General features: G+C 60.4%; 1 protein-coding gene across 5 annotated transcripts in view; it reads right to left on the bottom strand.

Moving 5' to 3' along the window:
• Positions 1–6,498: 6,498 nt before the first annotated feature.
• Positions 6,499–18,017, bottom strand: part of RERE (arginine-glutamic acid dipeptide repeats) — a 429,037-nt gene continuing 417,518 nt past the window's right edge. For 4 of the 5 annotated variants that reach the window (XM_060283498.1, XM_060283507.1, XM_070046093.1 and 1 more), the window contains 11 exons: positions 16,500–16,662; positions 15,491–15,583; positions 14,773–14,972; positions 13,803–13,964; positions 13,352–13,465; positions 11,761–13,079; positions 11,443–11,665; positions 10,427–11,150; positions 9,678–9,824; positions 9,018–9,198; positions 6,499–8,687 (listed from right to left, as the gene is read on the bottom strand). In XM_060283498.1, the coding sequence (XP_060139481.1) occupies positions 8,654–8,687; positions 9,018–9,198; positions 9,678–9,824; positions 10,427–11,150; positions 11,443–11,665; positions 11,761–13,079; positions 13,352–13,465; positions 13,803–13,964; positions 14,773–14,972; positions 15,491–15,583; positions 16,500–16,662 (3,360 nt within the window). In that variant the 3' untranslated portion in view covers positions 6,499–8,653. The remainder of the gene's footprint in view (positions 8,688–9,017; positions 9,199–9,677; positions 9,825–10,426; positions 11,151–11,442; positions 11,666–11,760; positions 13,080–13,351; positions 13,466–13,802; positions 13,965–14,772; positions 14,973–15,490; positions 15,584–16,499; positions 16,663–18,017) is intronic. The other variant, XM_030879486.2, reaches the window with a different exon arrangement.

The following is an 18,017-nucleotide window of genomic DNA, read 5'->3' as shown; positions in this document are numbered from 1 at the left end:
CCACAGCCCTCTGCAGGGGACTTTGGCCACCTCCCCACATGGGCCACAGCTTTCTCACCTCGTCCACGCTTCCCCCAGACCCGCTTCAGCCACTGTCTGCTGCCCTCCTGGAGCTGAGGGGGCTCCCGTGGGGTCCCTGGGGTCCAGGCCCTTCCTCCCCGCCCCCTCCCTGGTCCACGAGCTCGTCTCCAGTCTGCCCTCACCGTCCATCTTCCACCCTGTGCTGGGGGAGCTGCAAACAGGTCTGAGCCCCTCTCCTCCCTCTTAGCACCTTCCATAGCTCCCCAGGGCCTAAGAAAGCCGGTCTAAGCCACTCACGCCCAACCTGGGCCCCGCCCATCTCCCTGAGGCCACCACCCTCTGCAGCTGCAGCCACCCAGCCCTCTTCAGCCAGACAGATTCTGCCTGAGCTCGTGCTCTTCCAGCAGGTGAAGTCCTTCTACCTCCTTCCTGCCCATCGATTTCCGATTCGTCGACTAAGATCCCTCTAAAACTCCGCCTCCTCTGAGCAGCCCGCCCTGCTTGAGATCAGTGAGGCCTTTCCCCATGGACTCACTCGGTAAACATCATGTCATTTTACCGTTCGTGATCACGAGGTAAGCGAGGCAGGTCTCATCATACCCCGCTCTATGTGTAGGTGAAGCACAGAGAGGTTCGGTGACTTTTTAAAGTCACACAGCCCCTTTGGGCCTCCTTAATTCCCATGCTTTCTCTGGGACCCCGGACTCATCCTCCCCACATTTATATTGCTTTAGAAGACCTTTGGATTTTCTAGAAAACGTGGCGTTGCATGGCTGTCCTTGGCCTGGGCTGTTTTTGCCTAGAATCGTCAAATCTGCAAGCAAGATGAGCAATGGGAGTCTCCCTTCTCACTCTTGGCTTGCCGAACCCTGGGCCCTCTTCCTAGAACTTTGTCAGTAAATGAAGAACCCTTTCTCACGAGGGAAGGATTGTCATCAGCCTCCCTTTCCTAAGAATCCTCTCTGAGTCAGGCACTCTTCGGGACCAGTGGGCTGAGCAGAGCATCAGCCTGGCTCCAAAAAGCTGCCCTGACCTTCCGGTCTGTCCGCAGCAGGTGGCCGTGGGCACAACCCAGGATCCAAGCCAGGAGGCCCGGGACTCACCAAGAACCACAGCCGCTTGATTTCCACATCTCAGAGAACCACTCTATTGACTTAAAACTCAAGCCGTGATGATGGTGATGAGAGGGACCGCCGCTCGCCCGTGGGGGCTAAGTACATCTCCTCCCTCTGCTGGGAAGGAGGACCTGGGCCCTGAGACGAGCACTAAGTGCTGGCCCAGCTCCCACAGGGTCATGCGCCTGCCCCACGAGTCTGACCCCCGACCTGCCTCTGAGCCCCCCGGGCCCTTCCCGTGGCCTTGGCTGCCCACCCTCCTGCCTGGCCGTGGCCTCCTGGGTCTTGCTCCCCGGAAGTCCGCCCCGAGGGAGCGCGGGGTTCCATCTGTGGACAGAGGACAGGGAGGGAGACCTTTGCTCTGTGGTCCCGGGATGAGACTAAAACAAAGACCACTGAAAACAAGACAAGGACCATGCCACGCATCTTGAATCCACACCTGACCTTCCCTTCCGTGAACTTGAAGGTCAACCCTGTTCCTTGAGGCTCCTCTGGAGGGAGCACGCTGGCCCCTGAGCCACACTACGCATGGCACTGCGAACCCAGGGTGAAACCACAGCCCTCATCGGGTTGATTTCTGGCTTCCGAGGCTGTGGACGAGCCCCAGACCATGGGCTGGGATACGGGGCCTGGGTGAGGTGTCCCCACACCCATTACACCAGGCCACAGGTTTCTAGGGAACGGAGCTGGCCTCCCTGGGATCTGCCAGAACAGACAGAAGCGCCCCGGCTTCTCCCTGCTCTCAGGTGTGTTTGTGTGCTGTGCCCTCTTCCTGGCTGTGAGGTCGAGGGCACTGAGAAGCCTCCTGCCGGAAGACTTGGAGGAGAGGAGCAGGTGTCCTGCGGTGGGGGCACACTCGGGGCACCCAGGGCAGCAGTAGCTCAGGGGGACTTTTCAGGGCTGGGGGATCCTGGGGCCACGATGCTTGGAACTCATCCGGGCTGAGGGTGCGGCGTGGGTCCCAGCGAAGATTTACCGAGGGCCTGCTGTGTACAAGCTAGCACGGGGGCGAGGGCGTCTGTCCCTCACTGTAACATCCACGCCTGGGCTGTGCCCACCCCACCCCACCTGCAGCCCCCAGCCCCCTTCTCGGCCACCGCTCCCCCCTGCTCCAGCCATGACCTGTTCCAGTTGCCCTTTGCCCGCCTTCATCTCCAACCCACCCGGCCCCCCGGGGCTCCCTGCCTCCAGGAAACATCAGTTATTTTGCAAAATACTCGTGGTACCCACACGCCTCTCCCCTGATCGTCTCAGCCGAGGGGTGGGCTCGGGGGTTGGGGGAACCCTGACTGTCCCCTGCAGGCTGAGCTGCAGATGTCGCGGGTGGGGGGGGGGGCGGGGGCGGGCGGGCTGGTGGGCACAGAGGGATGGCGCCTGGGCTTTGGAGACACTGCCACCTGGTGGCCAAGACTGGGTATGTCAGTGAGGACCGAGTTTCACACCTGCTCTGGGGCAGGACCTGCAGCAGAGCCCGTGCAAGGAATAAGGGGAGTGGAGAGGACCTGCGAGTGACAAGCAGTGGTCAGGTAGACAGAAGAAACTGGCCCTAAGGCAGTCTGCCGGCCTCAGGGATTCTCCCTGGGCCAAAAGGGTCTACTAAGAAGTGCCTTTATTAAAGTGATTTTTTTTTTTCCTTGGCTGCGGTGGGTCTTCGTTGCTGCGCGCGAGCTTTTCTCTAGTTGTGTCGAGCGGGGGCTACTTTTAGTTGCGGAGCACGGGGCTCTAGGTGCGCAGGCTTCAGCACTTGCAGCACGCGGGCTCAGTAGTTGTGATGCGCGGGCTTAGTTGCTCCGCGGCATGTGTCCCCTGCATTGGCAGGCGGATTCTTAACCACTGCACCACAAGGGACGTGCCCTAAAGTGCTATTTTTAATCTCATTCGCGGCACTGACTGTCCACACCCTAGGGGTTCACCGGAGGTCACGGTCGTAAAGCGGTTGTCCCCTCCTCACCCAAAACTCTTTGCCCAGGACTGGAGCCAGAGGGGCTGTGAGATCCTGGAGCGAGCATAGCTGGGGACTGGGGGTGGGGTGGGGTGCGGGACTAAGAAAATTGAAGGGGAGGGAGAGGTCACTCCAGGAGCCACAGCAGAGGGGCCAGATCCCCGGATGGGGCTAAAGGCACTTCTAGCTGCTCGTCCGCGCCTGTAACTCAGCGGCATACTTGGACAGTGCACCAAGGCAACTTCCTCAGCGGGGCCTGTTCATTCATCCAGCAAACATGAAAGGAGCACACGTATCCCCCCACGCTGGAACGTGGTCCAGGAAAGAGGTGCCCGGGTAGGGGTGCAGCGGGGTGCCCGTGGAAGCACAGAGCTGGGTCGGGGCGATGCAGGGGCAGCTTCTTCAGCCTGGGGGCCCCAAGAGACCAAGAAGAAACAATTACACACAGCGGGGAATCTCGCTGAAGCAGCTGAGAGCCCTGCGAGGACCCGGGGAAAGGACCCCTCGGATACTGAGCCCCCCGAGGGCCCACAACGAGGACAGAAAACCCAGTGAGGGCAGGCGAGTCCCAGGGGAAAGGCTGGGCTGCTCCGTCCACAACAACGGTAACTGTAGCCCCACCAGGCCCAACCCCGAGCGCCAGGACTCCAGTGACGGCGCACTCGAGCCTGTAGCCGCAACGAGCCCAGCTGGACAGCCACATGCAGCGGCTGCCTACCCTGCAGGCTCATCTGGCTGACCCTCCCTGGGAGGGGACAGGGAGGCCAAGGGCCCCCATCCCTCAGTGTCCCCACAGGCCCCTGGGAAGGACCTGCTCGGAGCTCCAGTGCAGGACAGACCCACGCACTGGTCTTGGGGCCCCTTCGCTTGACCCCAGGTGTCTGGCTAACCGGTCCTGTTTTGGTTCCATAGCTCCGAGTTCAGGAACACGCCTGCACTGACCGGGTTAGCCGGGAGAGGCTGAGGGTGGTATCGGGGGTCTGTGTTGGTGCCCTCCCACCTCCCTGGGTCTCGCCTGAGGTTGGCAAAGTGTTCGCGGCTCGGATGCAGGGTCCCCGTGTGTCCAGGCAGAAGCACGCGACCCTGGCCCTCCCTCAGCAGCTGTTTTGTGTCCACGATTGCACAGCTGTGCACGCAGCCCTGGAATCTGATGTCTTCTCGGAAGGTCACTGCTGATCTCTCTGCTGTGTATCCTCGCCCTGGAGGTAAGTGGCCTTGACTTACGCAGGTGCTGCCTAAGTGACGTGCCCCGTTCACCTGAACTTACCACGGACAAGGACCCATGTGGCAGCCGTGAGCCCAGCCCTGACAAGTGCCACTTTCTGCGTCCACACTGCAGGGAACCAGAGGGGCTGAGCCACCGTGCCCAGGCCGAGGGTCCGCCCACCTACCTACTGAAAACTTCAGCTTCACAAAGGGCACAGTCTACATGAGAGACAGCCCTATACGCTACCGATACCATGTATAACACAGATAACTAACAAGGACCTACTGTACAGCTCAGGGAACTCTATTCAGTGCTCTGTGGTGACCTAAATGGGAAGGAAATCCAATTAGGAGGGGAGATATGTATATGCACAGCAGATTCACTTTGCTGTACAGCAGAAACTAACACAACATCGTGAAACAACTATATTCCAATAAAAATTAAAAAAAAGAAAAAAAGAGACCAGCAGAGGTGGCACCTGGATTCCACCCACTCACCCCACTGCCCCATCCCACCTTCTCATCCGTGACCCATGACGACAGTCACATGTGCCTCCCATGGCGCCTGCAGGGCCCTCACTTTGTTCCCCCAACTACCCAAACTGCCCAGCAGGGCTCCTGCTGTTGGAGGGCACGGAAGTGTCTCTAGGGCCACTGATGGGTAGGCCACCTGCACCGTTCCGGTTGGCAAAGCTTTCTCATGCCCTAAATTAGGTGGTGCCCGACACGTGCCGTCCCCCAGGCCTTCACCACAAGGCGGACGGACCCTGGCTGGTTTGAGGCCGTTTCCTAACAATGAGCACTCGGGGCTGCTCACGCTCCATCATCACGGCCAGACCCCAGATACAGAGGCGCGCATATCAATTTCCAACGGCAGTCTTGAAGCTTCAGGAAATGCCGCGAACCCAACCTGGTGACTGCTGCCCCCTCGTGGCCACACGCACACCCTGCAGGTGACCCGGTGCGCTGTCACTGGGTAAGATTCCCCCATGGGGCTTGGAGGCATCCTCAACCTGGAGGGCACCTCAGCTGCTGAAGGCGGGCTGGGGGTACCGGCAGGCCTCGGCGAGAGGCAGAGAGGGGACAGGCAGGAGGCGCGACCAGGGGCAGGAGGCCACTGTCCTGGCTGGTGGCTCAGACCTCTCCTCAGCAGAGAAGGAGCCACAGGCCCACGCGCCTTGGAGGACGTCCACAAATTAGAGGTGCGGGTCGAACGGCACGGAGAGGAGTGAGGAGGGGGCGTTCTGGTCCCAACGCCATCACCCCGGTTGATGAATGCCCATTCATCAATGCCCACGGATGGGCACTGAATGCCCACTGCCTGGGGAGCCACTGCACGTCCTGACTGTCCCGAGTCAGCAGGCTGAAGCCTCCCCGCGAGGGCGGTGTACCCGCCAGAGAGGCCCTTCCCCCCAGACGGTGCAGACGGGGCTCTCTGGAAGCAGTTTTGGAGGGTAAGCAGTGTGCTGGCAACGCAGAGAACCAAACCATCCCCCTGCCCCTCCGCACCCGGCGAGACCCAGGTCAGAACAACGGCCAATACGCCTCCCCCGCCCACCGCAGGGATGAGACGCAGTCCACGCAGCCGCTGTAGTGTAGCTTGTTTTTATTTATGTCCACAAATATTTCAAAAAAATTACAAAATACTCAAATGGAGAGAACACAGAAGTCACAATTTCTGGGTGTCTACTCTGTTTACACTGTGTTATCTCATGGCAAACTACTCATATATACATTTAGCTTCAAGATATATATAAACGTAGCAAATCATAATGTACACTCCGCTCTGCTGCTGCAGCAGCGAAGTGAAGCTCAACCCGACGACAGTGAACAAGATACACATAAAACACGGAAAAGCAAAACAACTCCAAACAAAGGGAGGAAACCCAAAAGGAGACCAAGGGGTCGGGCTTCAAAGACACCGTGAAGGTCTGGGGCCTCCGACACACGCTGCAGTTGACCAGGTGAGGATTTCGGGTTGTGGGTTTTTAAATGGAAGAATCTCAGTGCTTCACCTGGGGACGTGGGGAGAAAACCAAAACCTAAGGAGAAAACGCCTTCAGACAGTTTTCAAGTACAGACTTCCAAGTACTTCAACTCTCTCTCTTCTTTGGAAATGGACGAGAGAGAGAGAGAGAGAGAGAGAGAGAGAGAGAGAGAGAGAGAGAGAGGAGAGAGAGAGAGAGAGAGAGAGAGAGAGAGGGAGAGGGGAGAGGGGAGAGGGGAGAGGGGAGAGAGGAGAGAGGAGAGAGGAGAGAGGAGAGAGGAGAGAGGAGAGAAAGGAGGATAACTGGGCGGGAGGCGTCGCGTTCCACCCAAAGGGAGAAAAGCAGGCGGGGGCTTCCGTGCAGGAGCCGGGGCAGCAGGAGCGCCCGAGTCCAGCAGGAAGGGGCCCGGCTCAGAGGCGTAGAGGCCGCAGAGCGGAACCGCCCTGATGGCACGTCACTAGCCCCGGGGACACAAACGCCCCTGGCCAACGCGGCCACTCAAGCGATGACAAAGTGTTCATCTGAGCTTGCCTCCCCCCAAGAAGCTAAAGTTAAGGCAGAAATGGAATGAGAGAAAACGAAAGAAAAAACCTACGAACACTTTCAACAGACAAAACCATCCTCTATCTGTCCCAAAGGAAACCGAACGTGGCTTTAGTGGACACTGGAAATGCCCTTGAGGCAAGTGTGAATCCGGAACCTGAATCTGAGCTATCGCCTGCTGGTTTCTGGGTCAAAGCGCCAGCCTCTCAACCCGCCCCCTCTGTGGCTCCGGTCCTGGACACGCTCCACGTCCACTGACCCCCAGGCGGGAACTCCGCGCACCACGGCAGAAAGAGCCCCCGAGAGGCTGAGAGAAGAGGAACAGAAAAGGTCACGTCCTGGCAGAAAGCGTGATCAGCAGGTGCAGAATGTCCTTCCAACTTCCCCACCCTCTGCTCTGGAGAAAGTGCAGCACGCGGGCAACTCAGAAAGCCGAGGCGGGCTCTCTGGGCCACCTGCCCCCAGGTGGAGCTGCCTCTCACTCCACGTCCACGGCTGTGACCCCCGTCCTGCTTCCGGGAGGAAGAGCGGGACGCCAAGTTGTCTCCCTGTCCGACGTGGGTCCCTGTTCCTGGGGTAACACACAGGCCGCCACTCGCAGCCGGACCAACTCCGGGATCTCCCTCACTCCAAAGCAGCCTCGGGCCGTGACAAGGATGGCCTGGCCTCACCACAAGAAGATCCAAACGACGACACGCACGACAAAGCAGATTTCTAACAGATCCCTTTGGCAAGCATAGGTGCTGAGTGACTCGCAGGGAATCGTTTTCTTGGATTTTCTAGAATGTTTATGAAATTGTCCAAGTTAATATTAAAAAAGGCAGTTCATTCAGAACAATCAAATGCGTGTGCAGAGAAATCTATAAGGAAATCTACAATCTGACACACAGAAACATGAGCTTTCGATCCCTCAGAGACAGCATGGGGGACATCTAACTCCTGCGCTCCTGGTGCAAGATGAGAGGTTCAAGCTAACAGATGTCTGCACCGCTGGCAAAGCACAGGCTGGGAACAGACAGAAGTGAAAACCAAAGCAGCACAACAAAGAAACGGTTTGTAACACTGTCCCTGCAAACCCCTGGCTGCTCCCTGCTGCGCCCAAACCTAGTCCCAAGCTTTTGCCCGTTTGTAACTAGTAACGCCCATCTGTTCCCTTTAATTAAAGGGATAATTATATATAACTTTTTATTAAAAAATCAACTCTGTATTCTGTCAACAGCTGGTAGGAATTCACAATTAGTGACATGGCTGGAAAAAATAGATCAGAATAGTAGTTTATGGAAGAAAAAAAAGGCTGTTCTAAAATTATTTATTTACAGACGTAAAAAGCCATGCACAGAACTTCCTCAAATTATGAAGATTTCCTACAATGTATTAAAATAAAAGATTTTTTAAAAATTACAGCTCTTGGATTCCAAACTCATACGCTGCCTATCTGCAAACCTTGTGGGTTTTGGAACACACGCAACTGAGTGTGTCTGCACGCACAGTGAAGGGTGTGAACTGGTTCTAGCACCTACTGAAGAAATCAAGGAAGGAAAAGAAAACTAAAGCCAAACCCCAAGATTGCAGGGGAGCTTTCTGAATGTTCAGTCCAGTCCAGGCCTCACTAAGTTTCTGGGGACTGTCATGCAGGGAGACCCAAGCCAGTCTCGAGGAATCCTCTCTACAAACGAACACTAGTATGCTGAGACGTTTTTAGTTGTGGGGTTTTTAAATATATAAAGAAATCTTTAGAAGATATTCTTTTTGCTTTTGCAGCTCCTATTGTATGTAAAAAGTCCTGTTTCTCCCCCAAGAATTGGGGTTTCCACAGCCAGCGTTAACAAATAAATAACTTATAACTGCTTGTCACCTTCCTTCTTCAGTCGACTGAAAAGAGAGGGTGGAAAAAAAAAAAAAAAAAAAAAAAGGAAGAAGTAATCAGCGTCAAGCCTGGGTAGGCCTGCAGCTGGAGGGCCCAGATGCCCGGGGCAGCCTCCACACTGCTGACCCCCGCCCTGTCTCCCCTCCTCAAGACAGCTCCACAGTAGGCCCAAGAGGCAGAGGGGTGGGGGTGAGCCGAGGGGGAGGGGGAGGAGTCCGGCGCTTGTCGACGGGGGTTGGGGGGGAGTGTGGGTGCAGCCAGGAGGGGCAGGAGGGGGTGGGGGACCCACAGGTCGGGGAGGTGGGAGCCTGGCCTCCCTCCCAGCCCCTCCTCACCTGTAATAATCTTCCTGACTCGGGAGGTGGCCACCATGCATGTGCGGGTGTCCGTGCAGCCACTGCTGCTCCATGGCCAGTCTCTGCAGCTCCGCCGACTGGGCGTGCATGGCCTGCAGCTGGTGGGCCGCCGACATGGGGGGTGGGATGGCCCCAGGCAGGTCCCGGGGGTAGGGGGTGCCTGCCAAACACAGAACAGCCTCTGAGACAGGAAGGCCAGGATGAGGCCGGCAAGGAGCTCGGATCAGGAGGGAGCTTCCCAAGGGGACGGGCAAGAAGCCACCTCACCGGCAGGGAGCACCGGAGCAGAGCCCCCGCCCGCCTGCAAGAGAGAAGTGCGGCTCCCGGACCCCCTGCCCCTGGGCCCCGTCCTCCTCAGCCTACTGACTGGTCCTCACAGAGGCCTGCCCTCAGCCCTCCTTTGAATTCGGCACTCCGCTATCTCTTCCCTGCCCACCATCGTCCCGGCTCCTGATACACGTTTATACCCCTGACCCCCAACTCCCTGGGAACAGGGGTCTGCCTGCCTTGTTCCCAAGTAGCCTCCCAACACTCAGGAGATATGTGCTGAATACATGAACGAACGGGGACGTCGCGGCAGACCACCACCCCAGCTCTGCCCTGGACCCCATCCCACCCCTTCCCCAGGCGCGCTCTTACCAAAAACTGGATGGCGAAGCATCTCGTGCTCATGGGGGGGCTGTCCAAGCAGAGGGCTGGGGAGGGTGCCAGGGGGATAGGGAAAGCGAGCCAGGTGCGGGCCAGCAGTCAGGGGGTCAACCAGCGGGTGAACTGGGCCTGCTGAACCTAGGAAAAGGGGCAGAAGTGCACATGCAGGCGGTGCAGGGCTCTGGGGGGCCTCTCGCCATTTGCCCTCGTTGGCAGCAACTCCCAGGGACCTGCTCCTCTCCACGGCTGGCTTCTGGTCACCAGGGCCACCAGCAACCCCGACCCAAAGTAGCTGTCACCCTCCGTGGCCTCCTCGCCCCTACAGCGGAGCTCTGGAGAGCCGCAAAGTGAAGAGCTGGCCACGGCTTTCCCTTCCTCTTCCTCTCCCTCCCCCTCCCCCTCAGCGCCCCCACAGGCAGAGCCTCCCCAACCTCGCTTTGTCCAGGACCCTGGATCAGCAGAGCCCGCCTGGCCGACTGCCCAAGGCCCTCCCGTGGCCTTCAGGTCCACAGGAACCCCAGGGCCGTTCCAGCCCTGCCCCAGCCAGCATCCCTCCTCCCAGCTCAGCTGGACTGGCACCCTCCCCAGGGCTGCCTCCCGGGCCCTTCACCCACAGGACCCAGAGGCGGCCAGCAGAGCAGGCGCTGCTGGACGGGGGCTCACTAAGCCCCGCTCTCCGCAGACCTCTCAGCCGCGCCCCCCGGCAACGTCCTCTGCCCTTGGCCCCCTGGAGTCCCCACCTTGGTGGAGAGGGTCCTGCTGGTGGAGGTGGAGGTGCGAGTGGATGTGGGAGTGCTGGTGGTGGTGCGGGGTCACGTTGAACATCTGCAGCCGCGCCAGGGGGTCGCTGGTCAGCGAGGCCATGCGCTCAGCGTGAATGCGCTCGGCCGCCAGTCTGTCCGGGTAGCTCATTTCGGGCCGCAGCTGGGGGCCCGCCAGGGCCAGTCTCTCCCTCTCCAAGGGGTTCAGGCCAGGGTGGAAAGACGCGAAAGGGTGGGGGCCGGCGGCGGGGGGGATGGTGAGGGCGCCGTGCCGGGCGAAGTGCTCCATGGGGTTGGCGGCCGGGTGCAGGGGGTCCAACTCTGGGGGCTTCACCTCGAAGCCCGGCTTCATCCGCTCCCGCAGCTCGCGCTCCCGGATCTCACGCTCCCGGATCTCGCGCTCCCGGAGCTCCCGCTCGCGGATGGTGGGGTCGACGTTGTAGAGGCCGGGCATGTGGTAGGCCAGCAGCGGGTCGGTGGGGTTGAGGGGCACGTAGAAGGGGTGGTTACGGTTGGTGGGCGACATGACGTGGGGCCGGGCGTACTCGCTCAGAGTCCGGAGGGCCGGTGTGTCGGGCCCGATATACGGAGGAACGGCCGCGATGGTGGTGGGCGGGGGCTCGAAGGAGGGCCGCATGTGGCCGGGACCACCGAGCTGGGGGTCGCCGAGGCGGCCTTCATGCGCAGAGCTGGACGCCTTCTGCTAAAGGAAAAGAGGCCGTGAGGAATGGGCGTGTCCGGCCGCCGGCCCAGCCAACTGGGTCCCCCCGTGCCCCAGACCCAGACCCAGACCCAGACCCGGCCCAGCCGAGGTCCGGGCCCTGCAGTGGCGGGGCACCCGGGGCCCGGATGGGTCCGCATATCTGGGACACAGAGGTAATGCGGGTGGCTGCCGAGAGGACGCCAGGCGGTGGCGGCCCACCCCCGAGGCGAGCGTGGGGACCAGCCCTCGGGAGCCCCCCCCCCCAGCAGAGCAGGCTGCCCGCCCGACTCACGGCCGCCCGCTCCGCCTCGCGCTCCCGCTCGCGCTCCCGCTCGCGCTCCTTCTCTTTCTCCTTCTCCCGCTCCCGCTCCTCTCGCGCCTTCTGCTCAGCCTCCCGTTTGGCCTTCTCGATGGCCTCCTCCCTCTTCTTGGCCAGCTTGGACCCCGCCAGAGGCATGAAATACAGGTCTGTCCGCGCACATGAGTTGTAACCCCGGTCCAGGTGTTTGTAGAACCTGAAAAAGGCCCGGGTCTCGCTGGGGTCCCTGCCGAGGCCCCAGGTGCCCAGCTGTCCCTGCCCCGGACGTGCCCGGTTCCCGGGGACCAATACCTGGCGGACTGGCTGGCGTGGCTGGGGGTGTCCACCACAGTGGGCTCAGGGGACGGGCTCCGAGGCGGGGGAGGGGGGCTCTCGGGCTCCTCAGCTTCGTCCAGGGCCTCTTCCTTGACCTGGACGGTGGGGAGTGGGCAGGCTGCCCCCCCAGCTACGCTGCCTCCCGCAGCGACGGGGGCAGAGCAGGGCGGCTGGGCCGAGGGGCCAGGACCCGCTGGGGGGGTGGAGGTGGAGGGGCAAGTCGGAGGGGTGATGGGAGGAGGGGCTGCGGGGGCAAAGGGGTGCTGGGCGAACGGGGGCTGGGGGGGCACCTGGTGGAGGCCCGCGGGGGGGTGGGAGGCAGGGGCCAGGCTCTGGCTCTGGGTCAGCACAGGGGGCTGGGCGGGGGAGGAGGGCAGAGGCTGGCTCTGGGGCATGAGCTGCAGGGGAGGGGGATGGGCCGAGGGCGGGTGGTGCGTGGACAGGGAGCTCAGGGGCTTCAGGGCCGGAGGGGGCGGGAGGTTGGCGTTCATGGAGAAGGGCGAGGGCCCCGAGAGGTGAGGCGGGTGCTTGTGGGCCTGGGGCGCCGGCAGCTGGGGGATGGGTGTGGTGGGCGGGGGCTTGATGTGGGGCATGGCCAAGGGCGCAGGTGGCAGGGGCTGCTCCCGAGGGGGCTGCGGGGGCTGCAACGCCGACTGAGAGGCGGGCGGCTGCAGGGAGGCGTGAGGGTGGGCCGCCGCCTGGGAGGCCTGCGGAGGGAGGCCGAAGGGCTGCGGGGGGCCTGGGTGCTGCAGCAGCGGCCCGGCCTGGAGGCCATGAGGGCCGGGCGGGCCCTGACCATGCAGGGGGGGCTGGGGGTGGGGCGGGCCCGGAGTGGCGCCGGACGGCCCGGTCAGCGGCTGCAGCGGGGGGTGCGGTGAGGGCAGCCGCTGTGCGTGCAGGGCAGGTGCCTGCTGGACATGGGCGTGGGGAGCGGGAGCTGAGGGCGCCTGCGGCTGGGTGGGGGGCTGGGAGGTCGACGGGGAGCCCTGTGACGGGGCGGTGGTGGCGGGCGTGGGCCCTGGCGTGGGCGGCTGGGCGGTCCCCGGCGCGGCCGACGAGGGAGCTGGAGCGGCCCCACTGGGAGCCTGTAAGGCCGGGGGCTGGGCCTGCAGCATCTGCTGCTGGGCCGAGGAGTCGGAGTCGCTTTCGTTGTCCTGGGGGCTGGGGATGCTGGGGGACGTGCTACGATTGTCCTGGTCGATGTCTTTGGGGTCACTGCTGCCCTCATCGTTGACGCTGCGGCTGTCTGAGCTCTCGCCCTCGCCTTCGGACGGCGAGTTGGGCCGGCTGATCTCCTAGGGCCAGAGAGGGGAGGGCGGACGCTCTAGGGGGAGCTGGGGCGCCCTCTGCCCGGCCGCACAGTGAGGTTTGGCAGATGAGGCAGCACACGCGTGGCTCCGGGGACCACGGGTCCTGCCCTGACCCGGCCAGTCTCGGGGGCCGCTCTCTAGGCCCCTCCCTGGGAGACGGGACACGACCTCTGCCCAGGGAGAATCTGGGCTGGGGCTTCTCAAGGGACATTAGCTTCCATTAGCGGTGACGAGCGCGGCTCAGCCACAGATCTCACCTGGGTCTTTGTCTTCTTGGAGCTGGTCCTGTCGGCCTCGTCCGTATCAGAGGCCACCTTCTCCCGCTGGCGCTTGGTGCTCTTCAGAGGGGACGAGGCTTCCTCCTTCACCTTCTGAGGCGGGAAAGCCCACAGGGAGACTCAGGCTGAGGCAGCCTCGGGGGGTGCGGGTGACAGCTGCTTGCTGACGCCTGGCCCCCCGCACGCCACGCTCCATCCCCGAAAACAAGAAAGCTCTGGAAGGGGCCAGTGTCTGGGGATGGGAAACTCAAGGCAGAGGTGGCCCCCAGAGGTCCGTGCTGGGAACCGCGTGGACCCCCATTCTCCAGGCCCCAGGTCAAGGCACTGCTGGTGCCCAGGAGGCTCCACGAATGACTGAGGGACACGGGGAAGCTGAGCACCGACTCCAGCAGCCCGGGTTTCAAGGGGAGGGTGGGCCCCAGCACCTCACCTTGGCCGACTTCTTCACCGTCTCTGCTTTACTGTCGTTGCTGGAGGTGCTGGCAGCGCTGGGGGAGTTCCGGCCGCTGGAGCGGATGTCTTCATTGATGGGCGAGGCGCGACCATCAGGGCTGGCTGGCTGCTTCTTCCGACCACTGCGCAGTGTAGACATCTGCCCACCCCAACCGGAGGCTGGTGAGACTGGGCCCCAGTTCCCACACCGGCCACCTGAGCCCCAGTCCCAGGCAGGAGCCTCCAGAGCAGGTCCACCAACAGCCTCATGGCAAATCCCAGACCCTGGCCAACCACGGGGACCCCTGGCTGTCCCTGGCTGCACAGGGGTCACCATGGAGCGAAGAAAGGAGGGGGTGAACGGGCGGGTTTACATGGAAAAGAGGGCGATTCTCAGCTTACACAAGAAGCGCTCGTCTCCAGGGACTGTCCTGAATGAGGCGAGCCTGCCTGAGGGCAGAAGTCGGGAGGGCAGCCCTACTCCGTGAGCTACCCCGAGGGACAGTTACACCTAAAGTCAGTTTTAAGTCACCTCACCCTTTCTGTTTGCTCCATGTTAACTGCCCGCTCCTCCCACCAGATCCAAACACACACACTTGCTGATTTCACCTGACAGGATGGAAGTGACCCAAAGAGATGAGCTGTCAAATAATGCGCTCAGCTCCTAAAACCACCAGGCCTTCAGCAGGTTTCTGCAAAGCCATGGGGGCTCGGAAGAGACAGGGGTACAGCAAGTCACACTGGTCTACCAGCTCCCCAAGGAAGGTGCAAGGGAGGGAGAGAACAGAGAGCTCTTCCCAGCCCCACAGGCAAAAAGCTAATTAATGCCTTCGGGCAAATCATTTCACCTTTGGGGGGTCTGCTTCTCTACCCAAAATGAAACACACCTACCATCCTCCTCCTGATGGGCGCAAGCCCCCAGCAGGAACCTGGAGAAGCAGTCTGGCTGCCTGGCCGTGGGGACTCACCGAGCCACGACTCCGTCGTGTCCTCATGCTATGTTTCCCACTGGGCCCATCGTCTTCCTCTTTCACAGGTTTGAACATAAATGGTGGGGGGTCCACGGGCTTCTCAATGGGGGGGAGCTCGCCGTATTTCTTGAAGTGAATGCGGCAGTCTGTACAGAGCAGGATGTTCTCCCGGCCCCCGTGGTGCCAGTCTTTGGAGGCTGTGCAAGGGAAGAGGGGCGGGGGGGTGCCAACCTCGACAACCAGCGCCCCTGGGGACAGGCATCGGAGCAGGGAGGCCCTTCCGTGGGCTCAGCTGACCCCAGCGTCACGAGAACCATGTAGCGCTGAGCTTGGACAAACACCTGTCACCCAGACCACAGAGGTACTAGTGTCGCCCTGCTCTCCCCTGCAAGGGAGAGGACTTCAGGCCTGCCCACCACCCGCACCTCATCTCAGGAGACCCAGGAAGAGCCGGCAGCAGGCTCCCAGGGAACACAGGCCCCGACCCTGAACAAGCCTGTCCTACCCACTGGTCGGCACTCCATCCTGAACGCTAACAGGAGAGTCAAGTAAAACAAAGATCTTCAACTTTCTAAGTAACCCTGAAGACAATGCAAATGTCAAGTCAATGACCGCCCAGACAGGCCTCCAATTCGACTCCCCGAACGTGCAGAGCCGGAAGTGGCCGAGCCCGGCCGTTCCAGCGCAGGCGCCCTGCCCACCAAGCCGCACTTACTGGTGCTGAAGCAGTGGCGGCAGGCGTAGCCCTTCAGCTCCTGCTCGCTGTCCTCACTGTCGAAGTCATCCTCACTGGCTGAACTCAGGTCCACTGGGAACGATGGGCACGCAAGGGGGTGGTGGGAGACACCGTCAGCTGGGCCAAGACTGGGACCACCTGTCACCTCTGGCCTGTCCCAGGCTCTGAGCCAACAGTCAGGGTGGCCCAGCAGGCCACAAAGGACCACTCTGAATGAAGAACTCGTGTATGAGGGGTGATACCCGAGGGTCTGCTCTGCCACTCCGCGGGGGGGGCTGCTGTCACGCCTCAGTCCCGGGGTGGCTGGCACCGATGCCCACAGCTGGTGGACGTGAACAGGGCCAAGTGCACCTGCGACGCCCTCCCTGACACCCTGAGGAATTCCCTCTCCAGCAAGCCCTAGCCCCTCCGGCCCTACTGGATTACTTCTTGTTTGCATGAGCAACATAAGCGACCCTCAGGCTGAGTGCCCTGGGCCAGGGCAGAACCACAAGGCACTACTCTAGTTTTCAGAGGTTAAGAAGGTGTGGGCTTCACTGTCATATCAGATTGCAAGTCACAGGGGACCAAGAGGAGAATCCCAACAAAGCAGCAGGAAGGAGAAGAAAACATTCATCTGACCGCACTGCAGCCACAACACAAGTGCAGTACACCCTCGGCTACGGGGAAACGTCCTCTGGGTCACCAGTAACGCCTCAGGCCAAGGCCAAGACTTACATTTTTGTAAAAGATGATGCTGAGTTTAAGGAAAATCTAAATGTACGAATAGTTTGCAAAACTCTCCCTACCAAATCCCCCGAGTCAGTGAGACACTCAGGTCAGGCTTTGTACTTCCCCCCATCACACACACACACACACACACACACACACGCACGCACGCACGCACGCACGCACACACACACACACACGAGCTGTGCCAGGGATGCGCACAAAAGCAGGCCCACCCACAGCTGCGACACGTGCCTGCGTGTGCACAGCCCCCACTTACAGAATTCACTGGACGGGGGTCTGGAGGGCGTGTTGACGGGCGTGGATGCAGTGCGGGTCTTAATCCTCCTGAACACGGCCTGCCTGCGGTGCCTGCGGTGAGCCCGGGAGCTGGCTGCTTCCGGGGTTTTCTTCCAGTAGTAATAGAAGGTGATGAGCTCTCCCTGCATGAAAGAAGGGACGGCTGTGAGGGAAGCACCCTTGCCCCAGCACTGCCTCTTGCGCTGTGAGCAGAGGCTGGCTTTACGACAGCTGCCCGGAGGCCCGCACTCCCTCAAGACACACCTGCAGAGCTGCCAGGCCACTGGGGCCAGCCCCTTGGAGCGTTAACTTCTAGACATCAGGAACATTCATCTGCTCAACAGGTATCTGCTGGGTGCCTATGTGCAGATGCCGCCACTGCTCTAAGCACTGGAGGTGCATCAGTAAATCACTGACACAAAGGAAGACCCCTATCCTCCAGCTGTGTGTGTGTGTGTGAATGGGTGCACACACACAGGATGATCTCTTCACAGCGTTTCAGTGAATCCACAAAGGGGTGACACAGAAATACCCGGCCAGTTAGACCATTCCAGAAACCAAAGCAAACAACTGAGGTGGCAGGAACTGGGGCCAGGAGGAAGGTCAGGAAGAACAGACCCCAAACCCAGGCAAACTGCTCTACAGCCGAATGCCCACCCCGGACAAGCCAGCACTGGGTGCTGAAGGCGAGACCGGGGCCTGGCGAAAAAGATTAAGAGTGGACACAGCACACTGTGGCGCTGGGTGGAGATGAAAGGCCACATGTCACGAGGTCAGTGTTTCAGGCCAAAGGAGCTCCTCGTTTCATGCATGGCTCAAAAGAAAGGGAGGCAAGACATCTTTCTAAAAAATACAGCAAGTGGACATGAGTCCAAGTACAACTTGGAAAAAAAAAAAAAAAACAAGAGCATTTTTGGCACTCCCAGCCCCAAGGGGCTCATCTGGCACACCGTATGTGTACACACACGGGTGGGGGTGGGGGATGGTCGTATGGTGTGTTCCACTAACACTGGCTGACAAAAGACTGTTTTCTTAAAACAAACACCCCAAGATAAAGTGCCTCTACTTGGAATGTTTAAAAAACAGTTAAAACAGACTTCCCTGGTGGTACAGTGGTTAAGAATCTGCCTGCCAATGCAGGGGACATGGGTTCCAGCCCTGGTCCGGGAATATCCCACGTGCCGCAGACCAACTAAGCCTGTGCGCCACAACTACTGAGCCTGCGCTCTAGAGCCCGCGAGCCACAACTACTGAAACCTAAGTACCACAACTACTGAAGCCTGCGCGCCTAGAGTCCGTGCTCCCAACAAGAGAGGCCACCGCAATGAGAAGCCCGTGCACTGCAATGAAGAGTAGCCCCCGCTCACCACAACTAGAGAAAGTGTGCGTGCAGCAGTGAAGACCCAACGCAGCCAAAGATAAATAAATTAAATAAATTTATTTTTTAAAAAACCCAGTTAAAACAGTGAGAGAGGCTCGATCACACTGATGTGCCGTA

This window comes from Globicephala melas, chromosome 1 (genome assembly GCF_963455315.2).
Source record: "Globicephala melas chromosome 1, mGloMel1.2, whole genome shotgun sequence".
NCBI lineage: Eukaryota > Metazoa > Chordata > Mammalia > Artiodactyla > Delphinidae > Globicephala > Globicephala melas.
Note: the sequence above shows the minus strand (reverse complement) of the source record. Positions and strands in the feature narration are given on the sequence as shown.